Genomic DNA, 25,137 nt, shown 5'->3' on the forward strand with positions numbered 1-25,137 from the left:
GTTTTGCAGATGTTCTGCCAGCTTTTGAGAGCTTATTCTTTAAGGTGTCCAAAAGTTTTATATTCTTCACTTTGACATACTAGGGTTTATGGTCATGTTGCTGTGCTGCATTATGAAAGATTTGTGACCTGTTTAGTGGATTTAATTTTGTATTCCACATTTCTCTCATGAATAGCCCTCACCAATGTTTTTTACTTTTCAAACTTTGAAGAGTTCAAGTATGTGCCAAATCATTTCCCTGGCAAGCATTGTGATTTTACTAGGCTATAATCTGGTCAAATCCCGATCCTATAATCCAAAATCTGCCAGTCAAATGTTGTGTGCCATTACTCAGATGCTACAGTGGTTCAGAGAAGTCTGGAGCCAATTGCAAAAATAAAGATGCAGTTTTATGTACCTCCACGCACCCCCCACCCCGTGCCACCATGTGATGTAGCTATATTTTTTCCAGAAATGCAGCCCAAATTGAATGAATGGCAAAATGTGCATAAATGAGAACAGGAATTTTGAGTTATTTCACATGTGATGATTAAAAATATGGGAACGGAAATGTTTAGGGTTGGTTTTTTTTTTCAAGATGTCCTGAAGGCTCTAACAGTTTTAAGCATGGAATTCATAGCCCTGTGCTTGCAATTAGGATACTGCTTCTTCCATATGAGTGGGAGCCTGAGACTGAAATATCTTTTAATCATGAATTGGATACAGTTTTAGTTTGCAAGGCATGGCCTTACTTAATCTGCATGCAGCCTCTATCGCACAAGTTTAAAGTATACATTATATATATTTTTGTCTATAGTTATATGTTTTATTGTTCTGGCTTTATTCAGGTTAAAATAAAAAACATTGGGAATATCTACAAGATAAGAATTGAACTTGATGAGCTACTGAATGAACAGTCAGAGTGGAACTTACAAAGGGTGAGATTTTTTATGGTGATTTTTTTCTGCTTTAATAATTTTTATACGAACTAAAAGCCCGTCTTTTCATGAAGCCACAGCTTCATAAATCAAAAATGCTGATTGTGATATGTTCTTATTGTTTTGTCTTCTTAGGTTGCTTTAGAGATGACAAAAGCACTCATACAGTTAATCTCCTGAGAGCTGGAAATATGTGGCATTATTTTGTAATTATTCCTAATTCATGTAGTTCATAGATACCAATTTTAGTATATGGATGGGTTCTACCAAGTTTTGCTTTCTGAAAGCTTGCCTGTACTCTTCAGTGTGTGTTAGGAAGATTCTAGCTATAAATTCCAGCTATGAAAAATTGAAAATGATGGAGAAACAATTATCCCATGGCAAATACATGTGAAGAATGAACAAATTTTGCTTAAGAGTAGGCTAGTCCTAATTGGCCCAAATATAGCTCACAATTGCGACCATTTTCAGGGAAAAAGAAACGGCTTTTTTTTTTTTTTTTTTTTCATTTTGGTGAATGAATTCTTCTTTTCTGCTTCTGTTTTGACTCTATTTTTGTCATGATATTTAGGGATGTTCACCAGATTAAATTCATACTAAATTCTTGCTAACACTGATCCCCATGTAAGATTTATTTCAAAATTGCACATAAGTATTTGTCTTCTGTTTCTTATTTTGAACCTGTAAAAGACACAAGGTTATCCTTCAGCTTTTAATTCATCTTAAAAAGCCTGATTTAGACAACCAGAATTACACAGTAATAACAGATTTTGACATTAACCCAAAGCCCTTAACTGTAACTGTACCAAAACTGAATGGAAGTATAAATATTTCAGTTGCTCAAATGGTTGCAAGAATCTTACTTTCCATTCTGGTGGTTACAAAATATTTTTTTAACATTTTGGTCCAAATTTCATAGGGTAACCCTGGGATTTCAAATATTTATTTTCACAGAAAGAAATAAATGAGGTTGAAAGCTGTGTTTTTCTGACAAAGCAGTTAATATTTGCGATTGTTATGAATCAGCAGGGGGAGCTCTGCCAATAAACATTAGAGATTAGGAATCACTGCTGCAAAAGTTAATTTAATGTTAGAATAAATACATACTTTGGTGTTAAAAGAAGTGTTTGTTTTACTTAAAATAATATTTTATTGGAAAAGTGAGATAAAAGCATATATTGTCCTAATTTCCTAAGTGTTAGAATTTGAATGTGAATACTTGTTTCCATAATTTTGTTTGCAAGGCTTGTGCATACTATATGCCCATTCAAAACACAACTGCAGAAAGACAATTTTTTGGCACTGATTTCCTTTTGCTAGTGAAGGCCTATGGAAAAGCTGTTGTAAGCATTGCTGTAATTCAAGACTGTCGTGGTTTAACCCCAGCCAGCAACTAAGCACAACACAGCCGCTCACTCACTCCACCCCCCCCCCAGGGTGATGGGGGAGAGAGTCAGAGGGAAAAAGGTAAAGATCATGGGTTGAGATAAGAACAGTTGAATAGAACAGAAAGGAAGAAACTAATAATGATAATAATAACAATATTAAAATGACAATAATAATAAAAGAATTGGAATTTACAAGTGATGCACAATGCAATTGCTCACCACCAGCCAACCAATGCCCAGTTAGTTCCCAAATGGGGATTCCCTCCACCCCCACTCCCCCCAGTTTATATACTGGGCATGACATCACATGGTATGGAATACCCCATTGGCCAGTTTGGGTCAGCTGCCCTGGCTGTGTCCCCTCCCAACTTCTTGTGCCCCTCCACCCTTCTTGCTGGCTGGGCATGAGAAGCTGAAAAATCTTTGACTTAGTCTAAACACTGCTTAGCAACAACTGAAAACATTAGTGTGTTATCAACATTCTTCTCATACTGAACCCAAAACATAACACTATACCAACTACTAGGAAGACAATTAACTCTATCCCAGCCGAAACCAGGACAAAGACCAAGAAAAAACTGCTCCCATAAAAGAGAGGAAAAACTGCTTTAGTTATAGGACATGAGTAAGACAGATATCATAAGGTATGGTGGCAAATAGCTTGAGAATTTGAATTCTGTCTTCAGAGGAATAAATAGAGGGCACTGGTACCCAGGTTTTCTTTTGTTCTGCAGAAAAGCCAAATATAATACAAATTGATTTACGATTTCAACATATCCTCTCCTTGCCAAAGTTCAGAAGGATATAGATGATGAGTTTCATCCTGTTTTCATTTTAATATAAAAATGTGTCAATCTTTCCACATCTTCCAAAAGCTCAGTCTCACCTAACCTCACTTACCAGAAAGTTTTCAGTCTTCAGTACTCCAGATAATGTTACATAGAGGTGGTTCACTAACAGAAATCAGAATTGGTGACATTTCTTATGGCAAAAAAGGAAATTTCAATTACAGACTTTTTTTGTTCCAAGAATAAGATAATTTTAAAGTCCAAGGCATATTCAAAGAATAGAGGCTGGCAGTTTCAGCTGCAATACCACGGGTGTGAATAAAGATCCTTTCTAGTGAGGAGGCAAGTTGCAAAGTAGTGGCCAAAATAAAAATGTTTTCATACTGCAGTTTTATATGTCATATTTACTCATCATGTTATTGTTTTCTGAGATAGAAGAGAAGATACAGAAAAATAGGTTTTGCTTTTGAGAAGCAAAGCACTGGAAAGAGTGAACTGAGTCATAGTTGGAATTGCTTCTTCTCTAGGTGACACTGCAACATCTAAAGAGCAAGAAAACACTGAATTTTCCAGCAAACACATGGTTGTCAAAGAATCATGATGATAGAGATTTTCTCTGTGAACTTCCAGCAGTGGAAGCTGGAAAACCTATCTATCCAAGTATGTGTGTACTTCAGTTGCACAGTTACATGTATATCAGTTACCTGGTTTTCAGTATTAATGTCATCTGCATTTTATTACATCTGCTGTATATTCATACATGTGGTCTTAGCAATCTTAAAAACAGATAGTTAGACTGATTTCTGGAGAATATTCCAGCAAATTAATTGCAAATCAAATGTTCTGGCATTGTTTCCATTAAGCTAGAGTGGCAAGTAAAATGATTTGTGATTATACATGTATTTTCTTCTTTTGGTTATTTTTGGAAGCTGTTTTATACCATGTTCATGTCTACACTGGTGACATGGAGCAAGCTGATACAGATTCTGCAGTTTATCTGTGTATCTATGGAAAAAGAGGAGATTCTGGTCTAAGACTTCTGCATAAATCTGGTATGCCAGTGACATTTCAGAGAGGAATGGTAAGTCTAAAAAATGACTTGCTTAGCTGTATAAATGTAACTAACTAGGTAACTTTTACTGGTTTTAACAGGTTCCTAATAAAAAGATCAGAGATTTAGAAAAATAATTTTTAAGAACTAAGGAAAATAATTTTATACTAATCCAGGAATAACTAGAATGAGTAAAAACACAGGTAGGAAAAGGGGGAGAAAAATTATACGAAGACCCCCCCATAGGATGATGAGAAGAGCTGCCTGTGAATATAAAACATATCCTGTCAAGTTTTAATGAGTACAGCTGATTCCAAAGCACTGCACAGAAATCATTCCACGATTCCAGATCTTAGTAGGACTGTTCGTTATGTATTTCTTTTAATGTATAGTAGTACAATATTGTGATTAATGCAGGGCAGATTTAAATTAATTTTTCTTTCAATTACCTCCAATCCCCTCCATAAGTAAAGTATACATCATCCTGGCTTTCTGCGGTAGTGTATAGTTGAATTTCAGGAACTACTGAATTTAATCTTAGCTCTGCCACTAGCCTTCTTATGACCTTCTATTAAGCCTGTTTCTTCCTTTGTGAGCTATTGAGAACTAACACTTGTATGTCTAACAAATGGTATCAAGCTGTTAGTGGAATACTTCATCACAAAATAAAAAGCAGTATCTAAAATGCTAAGCATAAAAATAACCCACTGGGAAACTTCAGAGGTATCTATACTATTTTAAAATATATGTTTTATACCATTACTAATGTATTAGATATAAAGTTCTATTCCAGTTGAAATTCAGAATTTAAGTGGAGTTTTCTGGGGGAATTATTCTAGCCAAACTGATAGTAAATTCAGCATATTATTTATACAGGGGTTAAGGGTGGTGGCTCAAAGTGCACTTTTTTATGGAAATGGGTGACTGAGACAGTGGATTGTATGCAGCAGCAGCGCAGGGCCTGGCATATATCATTTTATGACAAAAGCAGTTGAATGCTGACTTGAAAAAATTCATTTAATCCCTGCCCCGGATATGCTACATGATATTGGGCAAATCACTTAAAGTAAAGCTTCCCTGGGTGAACACTTTTTGTATGCTTCTGTTTTGCTGCATAACCAGTTTAACTTTTCCGACCAACCATAGCTGTAACTGAGGTTTGTTCAAAGAGAATTCTGCTCCGGACATAGTAAGCTCTTTGAAATGCTAAATATGCTGATAAATTAACCCCTCTGTTTCTCAGTTGAGCAACCATACTACTTTGCAACTTGACAGCTTTTGACAATAATCTCTGTACTTTAACTATATAGGTAAAATGAAATATTATGAAGATGGCCTTTTGAAAAATAGATCTCAGCGTTTGCAGAAAACTGGGGTTCTGTGGAAAAAGTGCAAAAGTGAAGTCACTGGGGAAATCAGTTCTGCTTCACTGAACTGTTTGGGCGGTTGTGGTAAATAATGCATAGAGTCATCAAGATAATGAAGATAAAAAGAAGTATTAAAAAGCTGCAGTCCTGCCTGTGCACAATTTGAGGCAAGGGATCCATCAGAGAGAATAGCTTGTGATCATATATTACATATACACAAGGGAGAACTAAAGTTGCACAGTCAATCTCAATTCTGCCATTTACTAAGGACTGAGAACTTTACAGATATGAATTTTCCAATGCAGTTCTTTTCTTTATTTTCCTTTCACTGAGAAGTGTGACCTGGACCGTTACGTTTAGAGAGAGAAAGCTATATGCTTTTTATTGTGACAGAAAATTACCAGCCTGAACCTTTCACCTGATCAGATTCATGCTCCTATGAAAACAAACTTGCCAACTGTAAGCTCAAGCCTAAATGAATAAGAAGGGGAAAGTGGCATGTCAGATTTTAGTCTCTTAGAGCAGAATAAAATGTAAATAGAAGAGGTGAGAGCAAAAAGAGAAAAGGATGAGAAAGTCTGTATTTTAAATAAATACCAATAAAGGAAATAATAGCTTTAACTTGTTCTTACCTAGAGAAGAATAATTGTAAATGGTGAGGTATTGAAACAATAGTGAAGGGTTCTGTGCAGCATTTTGGATGATGGCTGAAAAACCAATTTATTTGGGATTATTACTGCAGTCTGATTTTAGCTGTGTTTTCTCATTTACTCTGATACACAATCAAAAGATGTTTAACTTTTCAGATCCAAACACTTTGACAATCCAGCTGTCATTAAAAACAGTGGGAAACTGTACATTGTGAGAGTTAATCGGCTTTTAAAATACTTCAACTTTCAGACTGACTTAGTGGTTGCAGATTGCGGAGTGCTGTCTCCTCTGTCTTCTAGGTCAATGCTTTTGAAGTGGAAGCTGTATCTCTTGGAGAGCTGCAGAAGGTGCTGTTGCGCTGTGAGGCTGGTGCCAAGTCCCAGTATTGGTACTGTGATAAAGTCATTGTCAGAGAAGCTGAGAACAATTCGGAGTATGTTTTCAATTGTGAAAGGTAGTTTTTACAAAAATGTTCTTAAATATGTGTCACTAACAGTATTATGCCAATTAATGTACTAAATATTAATTTTCCAGGGAAAGGTAAATTTGGACTATTTTGCAGTTTCATAAAATCCACAAAATGTGTTCCAGAACAGATTGCTTGAGTTAATATGCTGTATAGTCCATAGCAAAGGTTAAATGCTTATATTGTGGCTTTTTTACTAAATTGTACAGTGCAGCCTTATCATGCAAGGATCAGTGCTACAAGTGTGACTTACCTATTCAGGAAGGGAAGATAAAGCACACAAAAAGATTCTAAATTAAGTGTATTTCTAAATGGGAAAGAAAACAGATTTGCCATCCAGAAGTAGCATTCACTCTCTTTATGAACAACAGCATTGCCAGAGACACAAATGTGATGCCAAAAGTCAGAATTATTTTGTGGTCCTTCCATTTAAGTTATTAAACCAGCATCCTAAAAATCAATTGATAAACATTGTGTTTTGCATGTTTGAAAAAATTTTATGGTAATCCCACATCTGGAGTTTCCAGTCTTGCAGTCTCTCTCATGGGTATGTGCATCATTTGAGTGAAATGAAGGAAGTGTAGAGAAACAATGTGACCATCTGAGAAGGCACTAGTATTAATAATATTTAATTAATAATATTCAACAAATGCAGGGTGCCTACTTATTTTGTCTGGATTTTTATGATTTTTTTACATAACCTTGAACAGCTTCTTGCAACTCTTGGTGTCACATCGTCAAAAACAGGAATAAAAATGCCGTCTCACCTCGATAAAACTCTAAAACTGAGATCTTTCTTCAATCAGTAACAGGTTTTTAAAAAGTAGCATAAGACTTAGGATTTCTCTGGAGTAGATTTGGATGCAGACCAGCTCTTGCTGCTAGCTGTGGTTGCTACCTTTCTAAAAAAATATAGGTAAAATTTCCTAACGGAAGTTTGACAGAGAAATCAGGCCAGCTGCCTACGTCAATCCTGAAAAATCAACTCTGTGTCACAGCTGTCCTCCAGTGGGTAACAGGGCTTAGGGACGATGCACGTCAGGACAACACAGGTTAGGAATGATGCATGTCAGGGCACTTTGCTGTATTAATTCTGTGATAATTAATGCCAGATGTTGATCAGCCAAAATTAGCCAGTGACAGACATGGTCAAGAAGAAACAGAGAGAGGTTTTTTTCATTCCTAACTTTTCTACAAGGAAACACTGCCACTGAAAAAATTTTTAAGTTAGTTAAAATAGATCAGTGGTGGGGGTCAGGGGTAGCTTCCATGTTGGCCAAAATGTAAAGCTGAAACACTGTGCTCTATTCAAGGAGGGGGGAAGTTTTTGCTCTTCAGAAATCTCTCTAATTTATGCCTCACAGCTTTATTTTACATTGATATTTTATGATAGAGGGTATGAACAAAATGCTGTATTTTTTCCCATTTAGCCAAGGAGACATCAGCATTTTATCTGACTTAAAAAACTGATATTAGCTTCTGAATATCCAACAACAATTTCAATTTCAATTATACAGTATTTGTTAGTTACAGGCTGATACTTTTTAGCATTTAGGATTGCAGAAGATACCTGTGTGGTCAGGTTTTAGCAGAAGTGATAAAAATAAGTAGTTGTCTAATAAGACAAAGTTTATTTCTTAGGGACTAGTTCTTATATGAATTGGCCTGCTAATGTTTTCAAGACAAAAAATAAGGAACCTTCAAAAGCTGCTCTGGACTCATCCTGCCCAGTTTATACTGGATTCCCAACAGGATTCATAGGAGACTGAATGATTTAGGTCATTCCTAGAGAGTCAATGGGAGTGGACCGAGTAAATAAAAACCAACAGCTCAGAAGCTTGCTGATTTTTTTTTTCCCTGTAGAAAACCAGCTGATTTTTTACCAAGCGGGAGGAAGCTAAAGGAGTTGGTAATCCATGTTCTGAATGAAAAGGTTTCAAAATTATCCGTAGCCTAGAGTAACATGACTAAGAATGTTAACAATGTTTAATTAAGCCAATGTTTGCCTTAATTGGTACTTTTTCAGACTCATCTATCTGTCCTCAGTTTGTAGGAGGAATAAAGAAGAGCAGTATTTGGTTCCATCTTTGCTTATAACACTAAACTTTGATTTTAAGAAATAGTGTAATAGATACATACAAATGATACTTAGCACTCAATCCATAGTACTGAAAATATGTTCTGTGCCATATTCTTCTGTTTAGCTATACAAATAAGTACAGTCATGCCACATGAGTCTCTTAATCTGACACAGGTATATTTTACACCTACACAGCTCTTACATTTGCACAAATAAAATTCTTCATTGGGTCAAATAATGTCTATTTTAACATCTATCAAATCAAATACTAAAATTTTAGAGGTAGAGACTCTTTGCTGTTATATGTATTCGGTATGAAAATAAGATGTGGATCATTTTTTTATATGGTAATGTGGTGGAGAAAATATTAATTCCTACCTGCTTTCTTATTTTCTTTCTTATTCTTAGGTGGCTTCCATTTACGTCCCAAGATGTAATTCATTCAGAAATTGAGCTGTACCCTCAAGGTAAGGTTTATTGTAACTTTATGGAAGTAAGATCAGTAATTTGCAATTTTTTTCCTCTGAAGAAATCTGGGCTGAATTTACACTTTAAATATCAGAATTAACCATTTTGCAGCTCCTTTTTTGTTATATTTCTGAGATAATACAATTTGCATTGTATAATGGGTATAGGTGATAGTGAGAAAGTAATGAGGGAATGAATGAGAAGGAAAGTTTTCTTGTATTGGCTAGAATCACAGAATGTCATTTTCATCTCTTCTTTCAAACCTTTTCTTTAATGTTAAAAGATAGATCCTTTATTAACTGCTTTTTTTTTTTTTGGCAGAATTTCAATTAAATCAACAGCTGAAAATGGAAGAAGAATCAAACGGTAAATGCTGCTCTAGTCTTCTGTCTTTAATGAAGACTTTCTGTTTCAGAACTAATTGCTTTACACATTTGTTGCCATTTATTTTAAAACATTAATTACAGCACACTATTTGAACATTTTAGTGAACTCTGAACTTCACATTTTAATTTAAACAATAAATCATTTGGTTATGTTTTCTTCTTATTCCGTCATTTTTCTTTCCATAATGTTAATTTTTTCTCTCTGTTTGAAAATTTGTATATTTCTAGTACTCATTCCTGATCTAATCTTAATTTCAATTTTTTATAGTTAACATTTTAAATCATGTTTCTTTCTACTGGGCACTATATAGTTTTGTTCTCAGCACTAGTTTTTCATTTTCTGTTTTATCTGTGATTTTATATTTGTTCAGCTTGACTTTTCTGTCCTTGCAACCAGCACAGGTTAAATTACATTTCTTAACAACACACAACAATTTCTCAGCTGTGAGAAGTTCTTCATGCTGTAGGTTGAACAATTATTTAGAAGCTGTTGGGAGAAACTTTGAAAATGTTTATTCATAATTTATTTTATCAAACAAGATATCCACGAAGACTCAAATACCTTGTTTTTAATAGTGTCCCTATGGCAAGTTTTTATTGATAAAATTTGTATCCAGTTATTTTACAAATTATATTCAAATCCCACCCTACTATAAACTTTATTTTGAATCACAAGTTTCTCTGCCCTTCTTCCTTTCTATGCCTTTTTCAGAAGGCATTCATTTTCTATCTGTTCATCACTCTGTGCCTTAGCTCTTCTGCACACCTCGCTTCCACAACACCAGCACCTAGAGATCCTCCTTTACATAGTTCAAATCAGTCTGCTTAGTCCTTTCTGCACCTACAGCTGGATCTCCACACTGTGTCATTTAAGCTGTGCTTGTCTGATTATACAGTAAAAGTTGCAGCAGATAAAAATTGCCACATAAGCCTAACAAAAGATGACAAAGAGCAGGAGTAAACCAAGTGTATATCCAACTGGCTTATCTTCAGTGGAGATGGACTTCGTCTTGCAGTGACCCTGTGAGAGAGATGATGTCTTTGTGCTGTCCAGAAGAGCTCGTCAGCTTTGTCATTGACAAAACTTACCCTCTGTCAAAACAGACCTGTTTCATGGAAAAGCAAGGTGGATTTGTTGCAAATGTCTCAATCAGAGTTAGGTGGCCAAAAGCATGTGAACCAAATAGCCTCTTGTTTGGGGCACTTGCTGAAATATTGAACAGTGGGAAAGAGACTTGAAGTTGTGTATCCCTCACCTACAGGGACTGCTCCAATTCCTGGCTGAGTGGTTGATTGGAGATTTTGTTCACTTACTTTTTCCCATGAGCTTTTTCTAATCTAATTTTCATTCTATATAACATATTTTTTTTTGTAAAACAAAATTCTTTTTCTGGGAAGTAGAACTTCCTAGTGTATTGTGTTGTTTCTAATATTCTAGAAAAGAAAAGAAAAAAAAAAAGAAAATTTCTAGAAAGTCATCTGTGGTAAGGTACTTCTTTCTGATGTCCCCAGGGAAGTGCTTGGTGTCAGGTTGCACCTTTCCGCCATGTATGCTAAATGAAAGTCACCTCATTACACATTTTTCTGTGTTCTTTTCTCCTCAATGTGTATTCCTCTTCAGTCATCAGGGAACTATTGGCATTCTACCTCAGCAGAACAAACTGCAGGTTTTTATGCCAAAGAGAAGGAGAATTATGTTTGTAATACTTACTGTTTCCAGTTTCTCTTTGGAAGCATGTGGGAATGCAGTGAGGATTTCTGGCATCAAAGAGATTAGAAATTTTAGGATTCTTCTCCTAGACCCACATTGTCCTTCAAACATGAAGTCCTGTCTGTTTCCAGAAAAAGAAAAAGCCTCAAAATCAATATACAGGAGTGCAATCCAAAAGTCTTTTTTATCATGTTTTGGGGGAAGTTTGGTTCCCTTTGTTACCTTGAGAGTTGTACTTGTGTGCAAAATAGTTTACTGATACTACACTTATCCTTTAGAGGCAGGAGTTGAGGTAGCTAGAATATACAGTCTCAAGAGTACCAACTGCATCATTTCAAAACTGCATTGCTTAATGAAATACTTGGAGAGGATAATAGAATAGAAAAGGCCATCAAAAACACTTGAGGTACAATAATTCAGACAATGAACAAGTCCAAAAGAAAATACATTTTGCCTGCTTTAAAATGAATATTTGTTTCTGAATGACTTTTGAATTTTTAGGAGGAGTAGTGGGTTGTATTTTATCCTTTGTCTGCACCATTCTTCATAAGCACTTGTAAATTGAATTGTCCTTATTTTCCAGCCAAATGGTCCAAAGGAACTTTGTCTTTAAGGAATTAATATTATATTGTTTGAAAACTGAAGAGGCTGACTTTTTTTTGTAAATGAGCTCTTCTATGGGACAGGGAGCCCCTGCCTTAGGCTCTTTGTTTCAATATTCAGTGTATAGAGGCTTTTCACCCTTCTAATTGATGTTGGTCCTTTTGTAGCCTGGTGCTATGGTTCTTTTGTTAAGAAAGAGGATCTATAGAGAAAGCTGTGAGGATGCAAATTTTCAAAGGCACAGAAGAGTTTGTTACAAGCTGGAGTCTGACAATTTTTAGTGGAAATTGGATGGTTCACTTCCTTTATAGAATCATAGAATGGTTTGGGTTGGAAGAGAACTTTAAAGATCATCTAGTTCCAACACCCCCGCCATGGGCAGGGACACCTTCCACTAGACCAGGTTGCTCAAAGCCCCATCCAGCCTGGCCTTGAACACGTCCAGGGATGGAACATCCACAACTTCTCTGGGCAACCTGCTCCAGTGTCTTACCACCCTTATCGTAAAAAAATTTCTTCCTTATGTCCTATCTAAATCTCCCCTCTTTCAGTTTAAAACCATTCATCCTTGTCCTGTCACTACAGGCCTTGGTAAAAAGTCTTTGCCTTTCTTACAACCCCCCTTTAAGTACTGGAAGGCTGCCATAAGGTCTCCCTGGAGCCTTCTCTTCTCCAGGCTGAACAACAGCCTTTCTTCACAGGAGAGGTGTTCCAGCCCTCTGGTCATTTTCATTGCCCTCCTCTGGACGCACTCCAACAGGTCCATGTCTTTCCTGTTCTGGGGTCCCCAGAGCTGAATGCAGCGCTCCAGGTGGGGTCTCACCAGAGCAGAGTACAGGGGGAGAATCACCTCCCTCGACCTGCTGGCCAGATTTGGTTGATCAGACTAAATGAGCTATTGCTATTTTCTGAATTCCCAGCTGTGTATTTATGTGTATTCAAAAATCTATCACATTCCAAAACCAGGTGTCAGTCAGACCTCAAAAATTTGGAAAACTGGAGGTCAAACTTCCTGCTCCAGTTCAGTCTTTGTGGGACAAATTACTGAGGGATAATGGGGCTGGCCCAAGGTAAATACTTTTGTCAGACTACAGATTTAATTCATGCAGGCATTACCAGACAGCTTTCTATTAATAAAACTGCAGTGTACACTGTGGCATTTATTTATAAGATGACTGTGGGCTGGTATTTCATTTGTTGTTTGCCTTGCACAGAATGAGTTTAAGTCACTAAGTGGAACTTGTTTCTTACAGGCAAAAGCTGCAATCAAAAGACGGGTGGAGAGTGTGCAATCCCAGCTTTTCAGATGTAGAAATGCATTTTCCAATTATGAATTGTTCTTTTTTAAAATAAGATTTATATTAAGCTCCTTTCAGATATTTAAATAACTTGTGTGCATTGCATGGGAGCAGAGATGACCTTTTAGTATCAGGGAAGATTTATATAAAATGGTTTTCTAAAGAGTCCTTGCCTAGTGTCAGAATTTTCTCAAAAATCTTTTTTTTCATGCCCATCTCAATGTCATGCCTCCATCCAGGCAAATAGAGCTCTTGTTGATGTCAACATAAAAGGAGAGGAAATTGTACTATATGGGGATGCTTTGATACTTTTTCCTGTTGCATTTCTTGGTTATACATGTTGTCATAATCCAAATTCTGGAAGTTGGGCTTTTTCCTTGATGACTCACAGGGTTATCACTAGAAATCTCACTAGGCTCTGTGTTCATATTTCCAGCTGTAGTACACTGCAAACCTCTTAAATCTGTAAAGTTACACAACTCGCCTAAGGTGAGTTTGAATGATGTAGTGTTTAACCAATCTTCTGTTGCCTCTCCCAGCATCATTACCTTTTGGGTGCATAGTAGTTACGGTCCCTGGGCTCAAACTATGCTTTTATTTATATCTTTCAAGTAACTTGCTACATGTCAGTAACAGTTATAAAAGCATTTTGATTTTATTTTTTACTTTACAGAAGGAGACTGGAAGATTACTGTAGTCACTGGGGATTTTGAAACAGCTGGCACAACAGCAACAGTATCCCTTTACGCTTATGGAGAAAACAAAGCTTCTGGTCCTATTATTTTGGGATCTGGGAAACACCAGCTGTTTAATCCCAACAGTGAAGATACATTTAAGGTATAGTATGGCTGTTATATAAACACTGGAGAATTCAAAACGTATGCAAAATAGCTTTTCTCAAAACTGGATAACAGTGGTAATAAAAAGGACTCAAAGCAATATGTAAGGATCATTAAGAATTTCTGAGGGAGTGGCTGACTTTTATGATAGTAAGATTTGAATCAACAAATGTATTTAGAACTGCATCAAACAGACGTGCCTCTCAGAATCTGCTTCATACCTGCATTTGCTTGTGTTGTGCTGTAACCCCAGCTGGTAACTAAGCCCCACACAGCCGCTCGCTCACCTCCTTCACAGTGGGATGGGGGAGAGAATCAGAAGAGTAAAAGTGAGAAAACTTGTGGGTTGAGATAAAGACAGTTTAATAGGTAAAGCAAAAGCCGCACATGCAAGCAAAGCGAAACAAGGAATTCATTCACCACTTCCCATGGGCAGGCAGGTGTTCAGCCATCTCCAGGAAAGCAGGGCTCCATCACGCCTAACGGTGACTTGGGAAGTCAAGACGTCATCACTCCCAATGTCCCCCATTCCTTCCCCTTCCCCAAGCTTTACATGCTGAGCATGACGTCATATGGTCTGGAATATGCCCTGGGTCAGTTGGGGTCAGCTGTCCCAGCTGTGTCCCCTCCCAACTTCTTGTGCCCCCCCAGCCTCCTCGCTGGTGGGGTGGGGTGAGAAGCAGAAAAGGCCTTGACGCTGTGTAAGCACTGCTCAGCAGGAACGAAAACATCCCTGAGTTATCAACACTGTTTTCAGCACAAATCCAAAACACAGCCCCATACGAGCTACTGTGAAGAAAATTAACTCTATCCCAGCCAAAACCAACACCGCTTGATGTGCTAGTTTTAACTAGATGTTAACCTTTTGCAAAGGTAGAAGAAACTTTGCCTGTTCTTTGCATTGATGTAGTAAGATGGTCCTGGCTGCAGCTTGTGCTGCGTATCCATCTTTGGAAGTGTCCACTGTAAATTCTTCCATGGACTTCCTCAGACTTCCACCGAAGCACACTGTCATGCAAACCTTTTCTTGGAGAAAGTAAGAAGGAAAAGGGGCGTGGCTAGGGACTGGAGTCAAATCACACCAAGTAGGTTAACTCAGGTGATTTAGGCTAGTGATGTCCTACTTCTCCAAGCAAATGGGGAGATTTCTCTCTTCTTCAGAGAAACCTCAGAGAGGTGCTTCAGAAGCATGACATTTCCCAGGGCTTCTCCAAGTTCCTGTAATTCCTCCAGTTTCCTCCAGTTCCTATAGTTCTTCAGGACCATACCTGTTGCAATCGTTAAATCTGTGATATGTCATTTATATTGAAATAATTTATGCATAATAAACAGATGATGGGGAATCAGTGGCAGATAGGACAGGAAGTTTCTCTGATTTTTTAAATTTTTGTTTTCCAGTTTGAAGTATAAATAGGCAAGTTCTTGCAAAGGCAAGTCAATGCTGGTCTTTCTCTTACATTTATTTAAGTTGAAAGTAACTTGGCTAAAGTTTGCAGATAATGCTGGTTTAAGATTATCTCATATCAAAACAGGAAGGTGAAATCGGTGTTTATCTGAAGACTAAATTTGAGTGTCCCTTTTCAAATCATTCTGGCTAGATGATCATCTTGGATATTTACTCAGCTGGTTAATGCTGTCTGACAGCAAGTTCTTACTCATTTATTCAGTTCATTGAGGGAAGTACCAAGAACATTTGTTTGTTTTCTTTCTCTTTGGAAGGAACAGTAGGTTTCTCAAAGCATCATTTTTATCCTCCCAGCATCAAAGCAAGACCTTATACCTGGTCCAGGAGCATTGATGATCTGTTGCTATCCACACTAGCACCCAGGTTTAGGTCTTCTACACTGTACCTAGGTCTTCGTGCCTGATGTTTTTCTTTGGTGGTAAACCACTGAAAGCGTGGAAGAGGCTTGGAGGCTAGGCACGGCACTTTGGTGCAGTTCAAGTGCAATGAATCTGGACTGAGGAGTACAGCTTAAACATTTTACAAAATCTCATTGTGTAATCAAGCTTTTAAATTCATGTGTAATGAGACCTTTAAACTTCAGAGGTTCCTGAGGAGGCTTCTCCATGAATTCTAACCACACCATCAAAGCTTCAAGGTTGACCAGTTTACTGTACATCCATTATTTCTCAAAACCAGTTACTTAACTTTCAGTCAGTGCTGATCAATGGGGAGAGAAAGAAAAGAACAGGTAAAGTAATTTTGCTTCCTTTTCCCACATTGTTTTCCCCCTTAAATATCTCAATAATTAAAATAGCTGAATTTTTGTTAATCCAGAAGAAAGCTGTGTTCTCCAAATGTTTCAGCACTTTGTAACTCTGCAGTTTTCCAACATTAAGAGCACCATGTCATGACATCAATATTGCTAAAAACTGTGGAGTTGCAGAAAAATTGGATAGCCCCTATTGCTTTCTATTACACTAGTTTAATCTGTTAAGTACATTGGGGAAAGCCTTGACTAAGTGGTTCGTGATTTGCAGCCTTTGTGTAGAAATGTGCTGCATATTTGAAGGCTATTTAAACTTCAGGTAACCCTTTTTTTTTTTTTTTTTTTTAAGAAATTGTTAACTGATGCAGGGAGCTGCAAGAGTTCAGCATAATATAATGGAAAAAATAAAGCACAATCACGTCCCACAAAAACAATCAAAGTGCCATCTCATTGCAAAATCCCTTTGCTCACAGATATAATCATAAGAAATGACAGAGAAATGACCCACAAAAAGAGAATGAGACAAAATTGTACTGGATTATCTTAATAAAAATCAAGACTAGTAGTGTGATAAAAAGCACAGTTAACTGCATACTAACTTGGATACCTAAAAGTAAATAATGATTATTCAGTAATGTTAAAAAAAAAGAAAAAAGAAAGTTATTAAAATTTGACTAAATCAAATGGTGCTCCTCTATATACTCCTGAGATTTTGTTGCTCGTCTAGAACTTGATTTTGATGTTGCTTGCACTGCTGTATACAGCCGGGGTAAATTCATTAACTTTGCCTATCTCTGATTAAGGTTTGTGTAAACTGGATTAAAAACTGATCAACCTCCAGTGTAATGCAGGTAGACTGTAACAAGGCTATTGCCTTTGGAGATTTCCATTTGAGGGTGGCACATGAAATTCATTGGAGGTAATTTACAGTTGTTGTGTGATGGGGAGAGTTCTTGTTTCTGGCTGGAGTCTTGGGTTCCAGGTTCTCACAAGATAGTTGTGTGTAAACTACACTATATTTGCCCTTGTGGCTTAACAATTTTTCCTACCAGATGGGAAAGTCAGGGATGAACAAAATGAGAATGGGAAAGAAAAGAAATTTAAATTTGATGGATTTCCCTTTCTGCTTTGTAATTGTTCCTGCATGTTCAAAGAAACTACTTCTAGGCTACGGTTTTCTGCTTCTGTTACTATTCAGGCATACTTTTTAGGGCATAATTTTTCTGTTGAGAGTCATTCCTCCTCCAATAGAGGGATATCAATCTACCATAAGTTACAGCTTTCATCACAACTGTGATCTGTTTCCTGCATTTTCCTCTGGTGTCATCGCAGTCCCTGAGTATTTCTCAGTATTTCAAAAACACTGATTTTGGCAGTATGTTGAGTTGCTCAAGACACTGAAGCTTTAATTATATTGTAAATTATATTCTCCAGAGCCCTGTATTCTACATCATCATTCTTTGAAACATGACGAATTATCTCTTATGAGCATACACACTGTTTGATAAAGAAATTCTTTTTATAAGTATTCTTTTAATGTTTGGTCATGCCCAATATTCCCCTCTGTGTCAAAGAGAACTAAGCAGAAGACTGTAAGCCTATTATCTTCCATAAAAACCAGCTACAATCTCTCAATTTTTATTACTTCAATACAGAATAATTCCATACCTTCAGGTACAAGTTCTGCTCTTCTAGTAACAATGAAGTCAGTAAAAGCACTAACTGGTTCAGTAGATCTCCTTTCAAAATATTGTATGCTAGCCTTAGTGAGAGTGGCAGGTCCTAGCACCTCCTTAACAAGAATTCTTCCATGCTTTGCTTTGTGAGTTTGCTTCATTATCAGCTCTGCAATCTCTTTAGGGCAGTGTTGGTCTTACTGATCTCAACACGTTGTCAAGTTTATCTTAAATAACACTTTATTAAGCTATTAAGAGTACTGGATTTTTTTCCTAAGAAATTTTCAAAATCTTCACTTTAACCTTATGTTATATTGTTGTAGTTGGTGGCTGTCTTTGTAAGGAAGATAGTTGTTCTATATTTGCAAGCATGGGACATGGAGTATGCATGATATTTTAGGAGACCTGGAAACTGAAATCCATCCCTGGTGTGAATTTTGCTGCATGACCCCATTTCTCAAACTTGTAAAGCTGGTGCCTTATCCAGTTGCACTATTTAAAGTTTCTTCATCTGTATAAACAGTCCTTTAAACATTGCCATACTCTTATCAGGGCAAAATGCCAGAAAGTAATATAGGTAGATGAAAAGCAGGGCTCCTACTAAGACTTGCAGAGATACTTGAACGTAAATAAACAGTGTTCCTGTGATGAGGTTGTTACACTACTAAAACCAGCCTTTTTCCTTCCAGTTACATGTACCTTGTTTGTAAAGAATTGTGTTCACCAGATGTGCCTTATGCTGTTTTGCACCACATGGAGGCTTTACACTTAGAAGTTTATCTGTTGTTTTTCATTTTGGTTTTCTCCTGTTTAAATAAAATTATCAGTCATTTTAAATAATCCATGCACTAATAATTGTCACTCCTTCCTTTAGAATCAGCCCTATGGACTGCAAGTATCTGTCGTGTTTCACTGTGTGTCTTTCACTCCTGTACTTTGGATCCAGATTCATTCTTTCATCAGTCAAAACTGAGATCTCTAAAGTAAAATAAGAAGCAGTGGGAGAAAACCAAATGTTATAAAAATAAGTTGAAACAAATCCATTTTCATGCTTTTCCTCCCATTGTTAAAATAAAAGAGCCTGTAACAAGCTCAGCGAGAATCTTCCCAAGTGGGAAGATTGCAAAAGTGACCGCAAGCACTAATGTAGCTATCCACTCTCTTAACCATGGGACTGCCAATGCCTAAAAGCTGGGCATAGCTTGTGTCCTGCTGTTTTCCAGCTGTCCCTGTTTGCCATAATGGCCATTTAGGTCCGGAAACAGTTGAATAAAACTTAGAGAAACCCAGGCTTTAGTCAGATACACTTAAGGCAGCATAAAACAGTCATACTGCTGGCTTTAATTCCACTTGAAACTGTCCACCTCTCTACAAAATGTATTTGATAACAACATGAACCTCATTCCTTACTGAGATAAAAGGGAGAACTATGTAAAATGATCTCCATCAGCTACTGGCTGTGCATGAAGCAAAACTTAGCTTGTTCCAAGAAAACCACATAGAAGGATCTTAAAGAGCTCACAAACAATCTTGGAGAAAAGCACAATTCATTTCATCTTCGAGAAATGAGAGTGAGTGAACATGGTGCTACTTGTTCAGTAATTCTGCAGTATGGAGTACTGAAGTATGGAGTGTGTATACATATACATGGTTTTCCCTTTTAAGGTAGTTTCTTGAGGGAACTTTATATACTCAATTTCAGGTTTAATCTTTCAGCCATGTATCTAGAAAATGTCTTTTTTCCCTTACCTGATGGCAACACAAGTCCAAGATGAATACATATTAAAAACCCCTGTCTGTCTGTCTTGAGTCACTCTATCCTGGGTTATGCTGTCCATTTAGCCCCCCGGTAGGCTTCAGGTGTTTTTTTATGAAATTTTGTGACACTAATTTCCTTTGTTAAAGGTCTTCCCCTGTTAAGAGCTCCCCCACCTTCTCATGTCAAGAGCCCACATCCAGTTTCTTCCTTGACTAATCCATGCTTTTGCCTTGCCTTCCACTCAGCCATTTTCTAGTCTATTCACATTCATATGCCCCCCATCATCTCAGTATCTGAGCACTTTTCAGAAGTGAGTGGTATGACTAATGTGTGGCTTATTCTCTCACTCTTGCTCTTAAAAATAATTTTTTTGTTTGGACTTGGTACAACTCTATAAAGAAAATAGACATTTTATACCATATAGACCTTATGCTAAACAAGATGAGATCAATTTATCTTGCATTGAAACAGAAGATGATAAAGTGATAAAGTTTTTAATGGCCTTTACTTTATATGGGCAGCTCTTTGGCAGCCCTTTAACAGTTCTATCTCCTGCAAAAATTATTTTCATTGTGCATTATAGGGATTTCTTAGTACTAGCAATGTTGAATCTGGTTCTCACCCTAGAGATAATTATGTCAATAAGGTCATGCTTTTGCACTGAGTGCTACAGGATTACAGACTAGTTGAGGTTAGAGGGGATCGCTGAAGATTTCCTACTCCAGCCCCTTGCTGAAAGCAGGGCCAGCTTGAGTAGGTTGCTTGGGACATTGTCCAGTCAGATTTTGAATATCTCCCACTCTACAACCTCCCTGGGTTATCTGTTCCAACGTTTGACCACTCTCACCCATTTTTTTTCTCACATATTTAAGTGGAATTTATGGTATTTCAACTTGTGTCCATTGCCTCTTGACTGTTCACCAGATACCACTGAGATGAGTATGGGTCTGTCTTCTTTAGCCCCTCCCATCAGGTATTTATACACATTGGTAAGACCTTCCCCTGAGCCTTCTTCTCTCCAGGCTAAACAGTCCCAGCAATGTCAGCCTTTCCTCATGTGAGAGATGCTCCAGTCCCTTCATCATCTTCATGGCCTTTCACTGGATTCTTTCCAGTATGTCCATGTCTTTTGTACTGGGGAGCCCAGAATTGGACACAGCACTCCTGATGTGTCTCATCAGGGCTGAGTAGAGGGAAATAATCACCTCCCTTGACCTGCTGGCAACACTCTTCCTACTGCAGCCCAGAAGGCTGTTGACCTTTATGTCAGGAAGATATAAAAAAAAAAATCCTTTAGTCCCTAGGAAGGCAATACAGAAAGCCAAAGTCTGATGTGCTCACAGTAGCCTACATGGTTGAGAGCAGACAGTGTTAGATGTAATTTTTTTTCCAGAGCTCATGACTTCATGCCTGAGTGATAAATATTGCTGTAAATCCACCAAGAGATGACAGACATATATTGCAGAGGCTGGTTCATAGTCTGTCAGGTTATTACAGAATCAACAGTCAAAAGCAGAGTAAATCAGAGATCCAGTCCTACTCCTAGGTTGTGGACTGAGGCGACTACTCTGTACCTTTTCTTAAATGAATCTTCATGTGTCTTCAGACTCTTTGAAGCACTATTATGTACCTACTTGCATAATCTTTCTTATCGTGCATCACTTCTTCATCCATAAGGTGCACTTGTCCAACCACAGCATCATTCTGTTAGCATGATGTGCATGTATGTGGTGAAGGTTAAGTAGGGTTTAAATTTTCTCACATGGCCTGACCTTTGTTGAGCTTTCCTACAGCCAATGCTGGGCTGTGTTCTAGTTAACATCCTCTGGTAGGCAGTGTTTTAACTCCTCACCTAAGCACTGTGGGAAGTTTCAAATCCAGTAAAATACTCCTGGTCTGACTTGGAAAAGTGCAGATCACTCAGAAAAACCTCAGATACGTAAGTGGTTACATGCTCCTAACATGGGAGTTTTGTGCTTACTTTCAAGAACTGACACCCTGATACTGTAAATAATTGGTGTTAGCATAACTTAATTAACCACACAGTAAAAGAAAAGTTCTTGCAGAGCTTTAATGTTATTCTTAAAACATTTTTCCATTTGTTGTCCTTGAGGGTGGAAAAAAAAAGCTGTCTGTTGGTACCATGAATTTAGCAGGTAACAACAGTGTGACATTTCTTTTCTCTAACTAACCTGATAACAGGTAATTGGCATCCATTTTAGTGACTAGTAGCACATTGTTAGCCTGTATAGGAAGGTCAAGTGAGTGAATATTGATATTGGACTAGCTACAAGATGAAAAGAGCTTGAATAGTTTGGAAAAGAAAGTGTTTAACTGTCACCATGCAATGAGCAGTACTTGTTTACCCAGTTTATTTTTGTGAGCAAAGAAAGTATGAAGTGGGAAAAAATTATGCTGATTTTTGTGTGGCCTTTAATCCTACTCCCTACATGTTACATCCACCTTTTTCATGAGACTGTTAAGTTTCTGTGTGAGCACCTGTGATGCATTCTAATTCTTGAGTTAGTGCATAGCTGTGCCAAGTTTGTTGGTCACAATTAACAAATGGGCTGAATTCAGACATCTGGAAAACGCAAGCACCATGGGTGGACCCTGAGTACTCTACTGGTACATTAGTTATATTTTTGGCAACATTTACCAGCTGTATGCTCACTATTTAAAAATATCTTCTGCTTCCAAAGATTTCTCCGTTATATGCAGATGCTGTAGAATTTAAACTAATGCAGTCAATGATTTCACTTTCTTTTGGGAATCCAGCTGCTGCATATGATTTCTCTGAAATTCTGTTAATGACATGGCCTTACATGAAATTAATAACTGTCAAGCATAGCCTCTAGCGGTTGTGTTAGACTTTGGGATTTTGGTGTAGCTTCTTCTGAAGTGTTGACTTATCCAAATGATTTTCATGCTAGCCTGAGTTTATTTCAAAGAGATTGCAGGATATTTTCTGTACAACAGGAATACAGTGACATTATTTGGTTATTCCAGTATATAAAAGAGAAATGGAGTCATTACATAGATTTTTTTCCATCCTTTTATTGAAGTATCTTTCCACTGAACAGTCTCTTCTTAAGCCAAGGAACTCTTACTTTACTTTTCACTTAGTTAAACATCTCAAGTACATGAAAATAGGTTATACTGACTTCACTCAAAATATCATAGGTATGCTAGGGACTGAAGAGTATTTGCATAACTTATTTAGCAATGGAATTAAAATTTAGTCCTTGCATCCTCTTTAGGAAGAACATCTTGCTGATAAACCTGGATTTCAATTTATGCTTAGAGACAAGTTGTAAAATATGAGCTTTGTTAAGCTTCAATTTCAAAAAGTAAGGCCAAGTTTTCTAATGCATGGTTTAATGAAAATGTTCCCATTGCCTTTGGTAAGAAGAGAATTTAGTCCTAAGCTTGTACAAAAAATAAACCATAGCAATGTGCAAAGTACATGGTTGTATTGATTACCAGGCTAATCGTGTTTAACTGCTTGCAAACATTTAGGATATGAGTGTGGCTGAGCCAAAGCTACCGTTGTTTGAAAATGTGGCCCTTTTGAAAGTGGTGGACAGTTTTTACAATAATATGTATTGGTACTGATACTATAAAATATAATGAGTGTTGATATTATTCATAGAATCATAGAATGGTTTGGGTTGGAAAGGACCTTAAAGATCATCTAGTTCCAACCCCCCTGCCACAGGCAGGGACACCTTCCACTAGACCAGGTTGCTCAAAGCCCCATCCAACCTGGCCTCGAACACTTCCAATCATGGGGCATCCACAACTTCTCTGGGCAACCTGTTCCAGTGCCTCACCACCCTCACAGTAAAGAATTTCTTCCCTATGTCTAATCTAAATCTCCCCTCTTCCAGTTTAAAGCCACTAACCCTTGTCCTATCACTACATGCCCTTGTAAAAAGTCCCTCTCTGGCTTTCTTCTAGGCCACCTTTAACTACTGGAAGGCTGCTTGCTATAAGGTCTCCCCGGAGTCTTCTCTTCTCCAGGCTGAACAACCCCAACTCTCTCAGCCTGTCTCATAGCTGAGGTGCTCCAGCCCTCTGATCATCTTCATGGCCTTGCTCTGGACTTGCTCCAACAGGTCCATGTCCTTCTTATGTTGGGGGCCCCAGAGCTGAACACAGTACTCCAGGTGGCGTCTCACAAGAGCGGAATAGAGGGGCAGAATCACCTCCCTCGACCTGCTGGTTGCAATTCTTTTGGTGCAGCCCAGGATATGGTTGGCTTTCTGGGCTGCAAATGCACATTGTTGGGTCATGTTGAGCTTCTCGTCAACCAAAACCCCCAAGTCCTTCTCCTCAGGGCTGCTCTCAATACACTCATTGCCCAGCCTGTATTTGTGCTTGGGATTGCCCTGAGCCATGTGCAGGACGTTGCACTTGGCCTTATTGCACTTCATGAGGTTTGCACAGGCCCACCTCTCAAGCCTGTCAAGGTCCCTCTGGATGGCATCCTTTCCCTCCAGCATGTCGACTGCACCACACAGCTTGTCATCAGCTGAGGGTGCACTCAATTCCACTGTCTATGTTGCCAGCAAAGATGTTAAACAGGTCCAGTCCCAGTACCGACCCCTGAGGAATGCCACTCGTCACTGGTCTCCACTTGGACATCGAGCTGTTGACCACAGCTCTCTGAATGCAGCCATCCAGCCAATTCCTTATCCGCCAGGTGGTCCATCCATCAAATCCATGTCTCTCCAGTTTACAGACAAGGATGTTGTGCCGGACATTGTCAAATGCTTTGCACAAGTCCAGGCAGATGACATCCATTGCTCTTCCCTTATCCACCAATGCTGTAACCCCATTGTAGAAGGCCACCAAATTTGTCAGGCACGATTTGCCCTTAGTGAAGCCATGTTGGCTGTCACCAATCACCTCTTTATTTTCCATGTGCTTTAGCTTAGTTTCCAGGAGGATCTGCTCCATGATCTTCCTGGGCACAGAGGTGAGACTGACTGTCCTGTAGTTCCCCGGGTCTTCCTTTTTTCCCTTTTTAAAAATGGGGGTTATGTTTCCCCTTTTCCAGTCAGTGGGAACTTCACTGGGCTGCCATGACTTCTGAAACATGATGGATAGTGGCTTAGCTACTTCATCTGCCAGTTCCCTCAGGAACTGCAGATGCATCTCATCAGGTCCCATGGACTTGTGCACCCTCAGGTTCCTTAGATGGTCTTGAACCTGATCTTCTCCTACAGTGGGAGTTCTTCATTCTCCCAGTCCCTGCTTTTGCATTCTGTGACTTGGGCGGTGTGGCTGGAGCACTTGCCAGTGAAGACTGAGGCAAAAAAGTTGTTGAGTACTTCAGCCTTCTCTATATCCTGGGTAACCATGCCTACTGTTTCCTTCTGGAGAGGGCCTACATTTTCCGTAGTCTTCCTTTTATCACTGATGTACCTATAGAAGCTTTTCTTGTTGCTCTTGATGTCCCTGGCCAGATTTC

At 38.1% G+C, this 25,137-nt stretch overlaps 1 protein-coding gene across 1 annotated transcript in view; it reads left to right on the plus strand.

Moving 5' to 3' along the window:
• The window catches only part of RP1 (RP1 axonemal microtubule associated), a 117,939-nt gene that overhangs the window by 55,224 nt on the left and 37,578 nt on the right, over positions 1–25,137 (plus strand). Inside the window, exons 20-26 of the mRNA XM_052788298.1 lie at positions 828–917; positions 3,621–3,753; positions 4,023–4,174; positions 6,462–6,616; positions 9,117–9,175; positions 9,498–9,542; positions 13,848–14,011. Of these exons, the coding sequence (XP_052644258.1) occupies positions 828–917; positions 3,621–3,753; positions 4,023–4,174; positions 6,462–6,616; positions 9,117–9,175; positions 9,498–9,542; positions 13,848–14,011 (798 nt within the window). The remainder of the gene's footprint in view (positions 1–827; positions 918–3,620; positions 3,754–4,022; positions 4,175–6,461; positions 6,617–9,116; positions 9,176–9,497; positions 9,543–13,847; positions 14,012–25,137) is intronic.

The sequence above is a fragment of the Harpia harpyja genome, chromosome 5 (assembly GCF_026419915.1).
Source record: "Harpia harpyja isolate bHarHar1 chromosome 5, bHarHar1 primary haplotype, whole genome shotgun sequence".
Classification (NCBI taxonomy): domain Eukaryota; kingdom Metazoa; phylum Chordata; class Aves; order Accipitriformes; family Accipitridae; genus Harpia; species Harpia harpyja.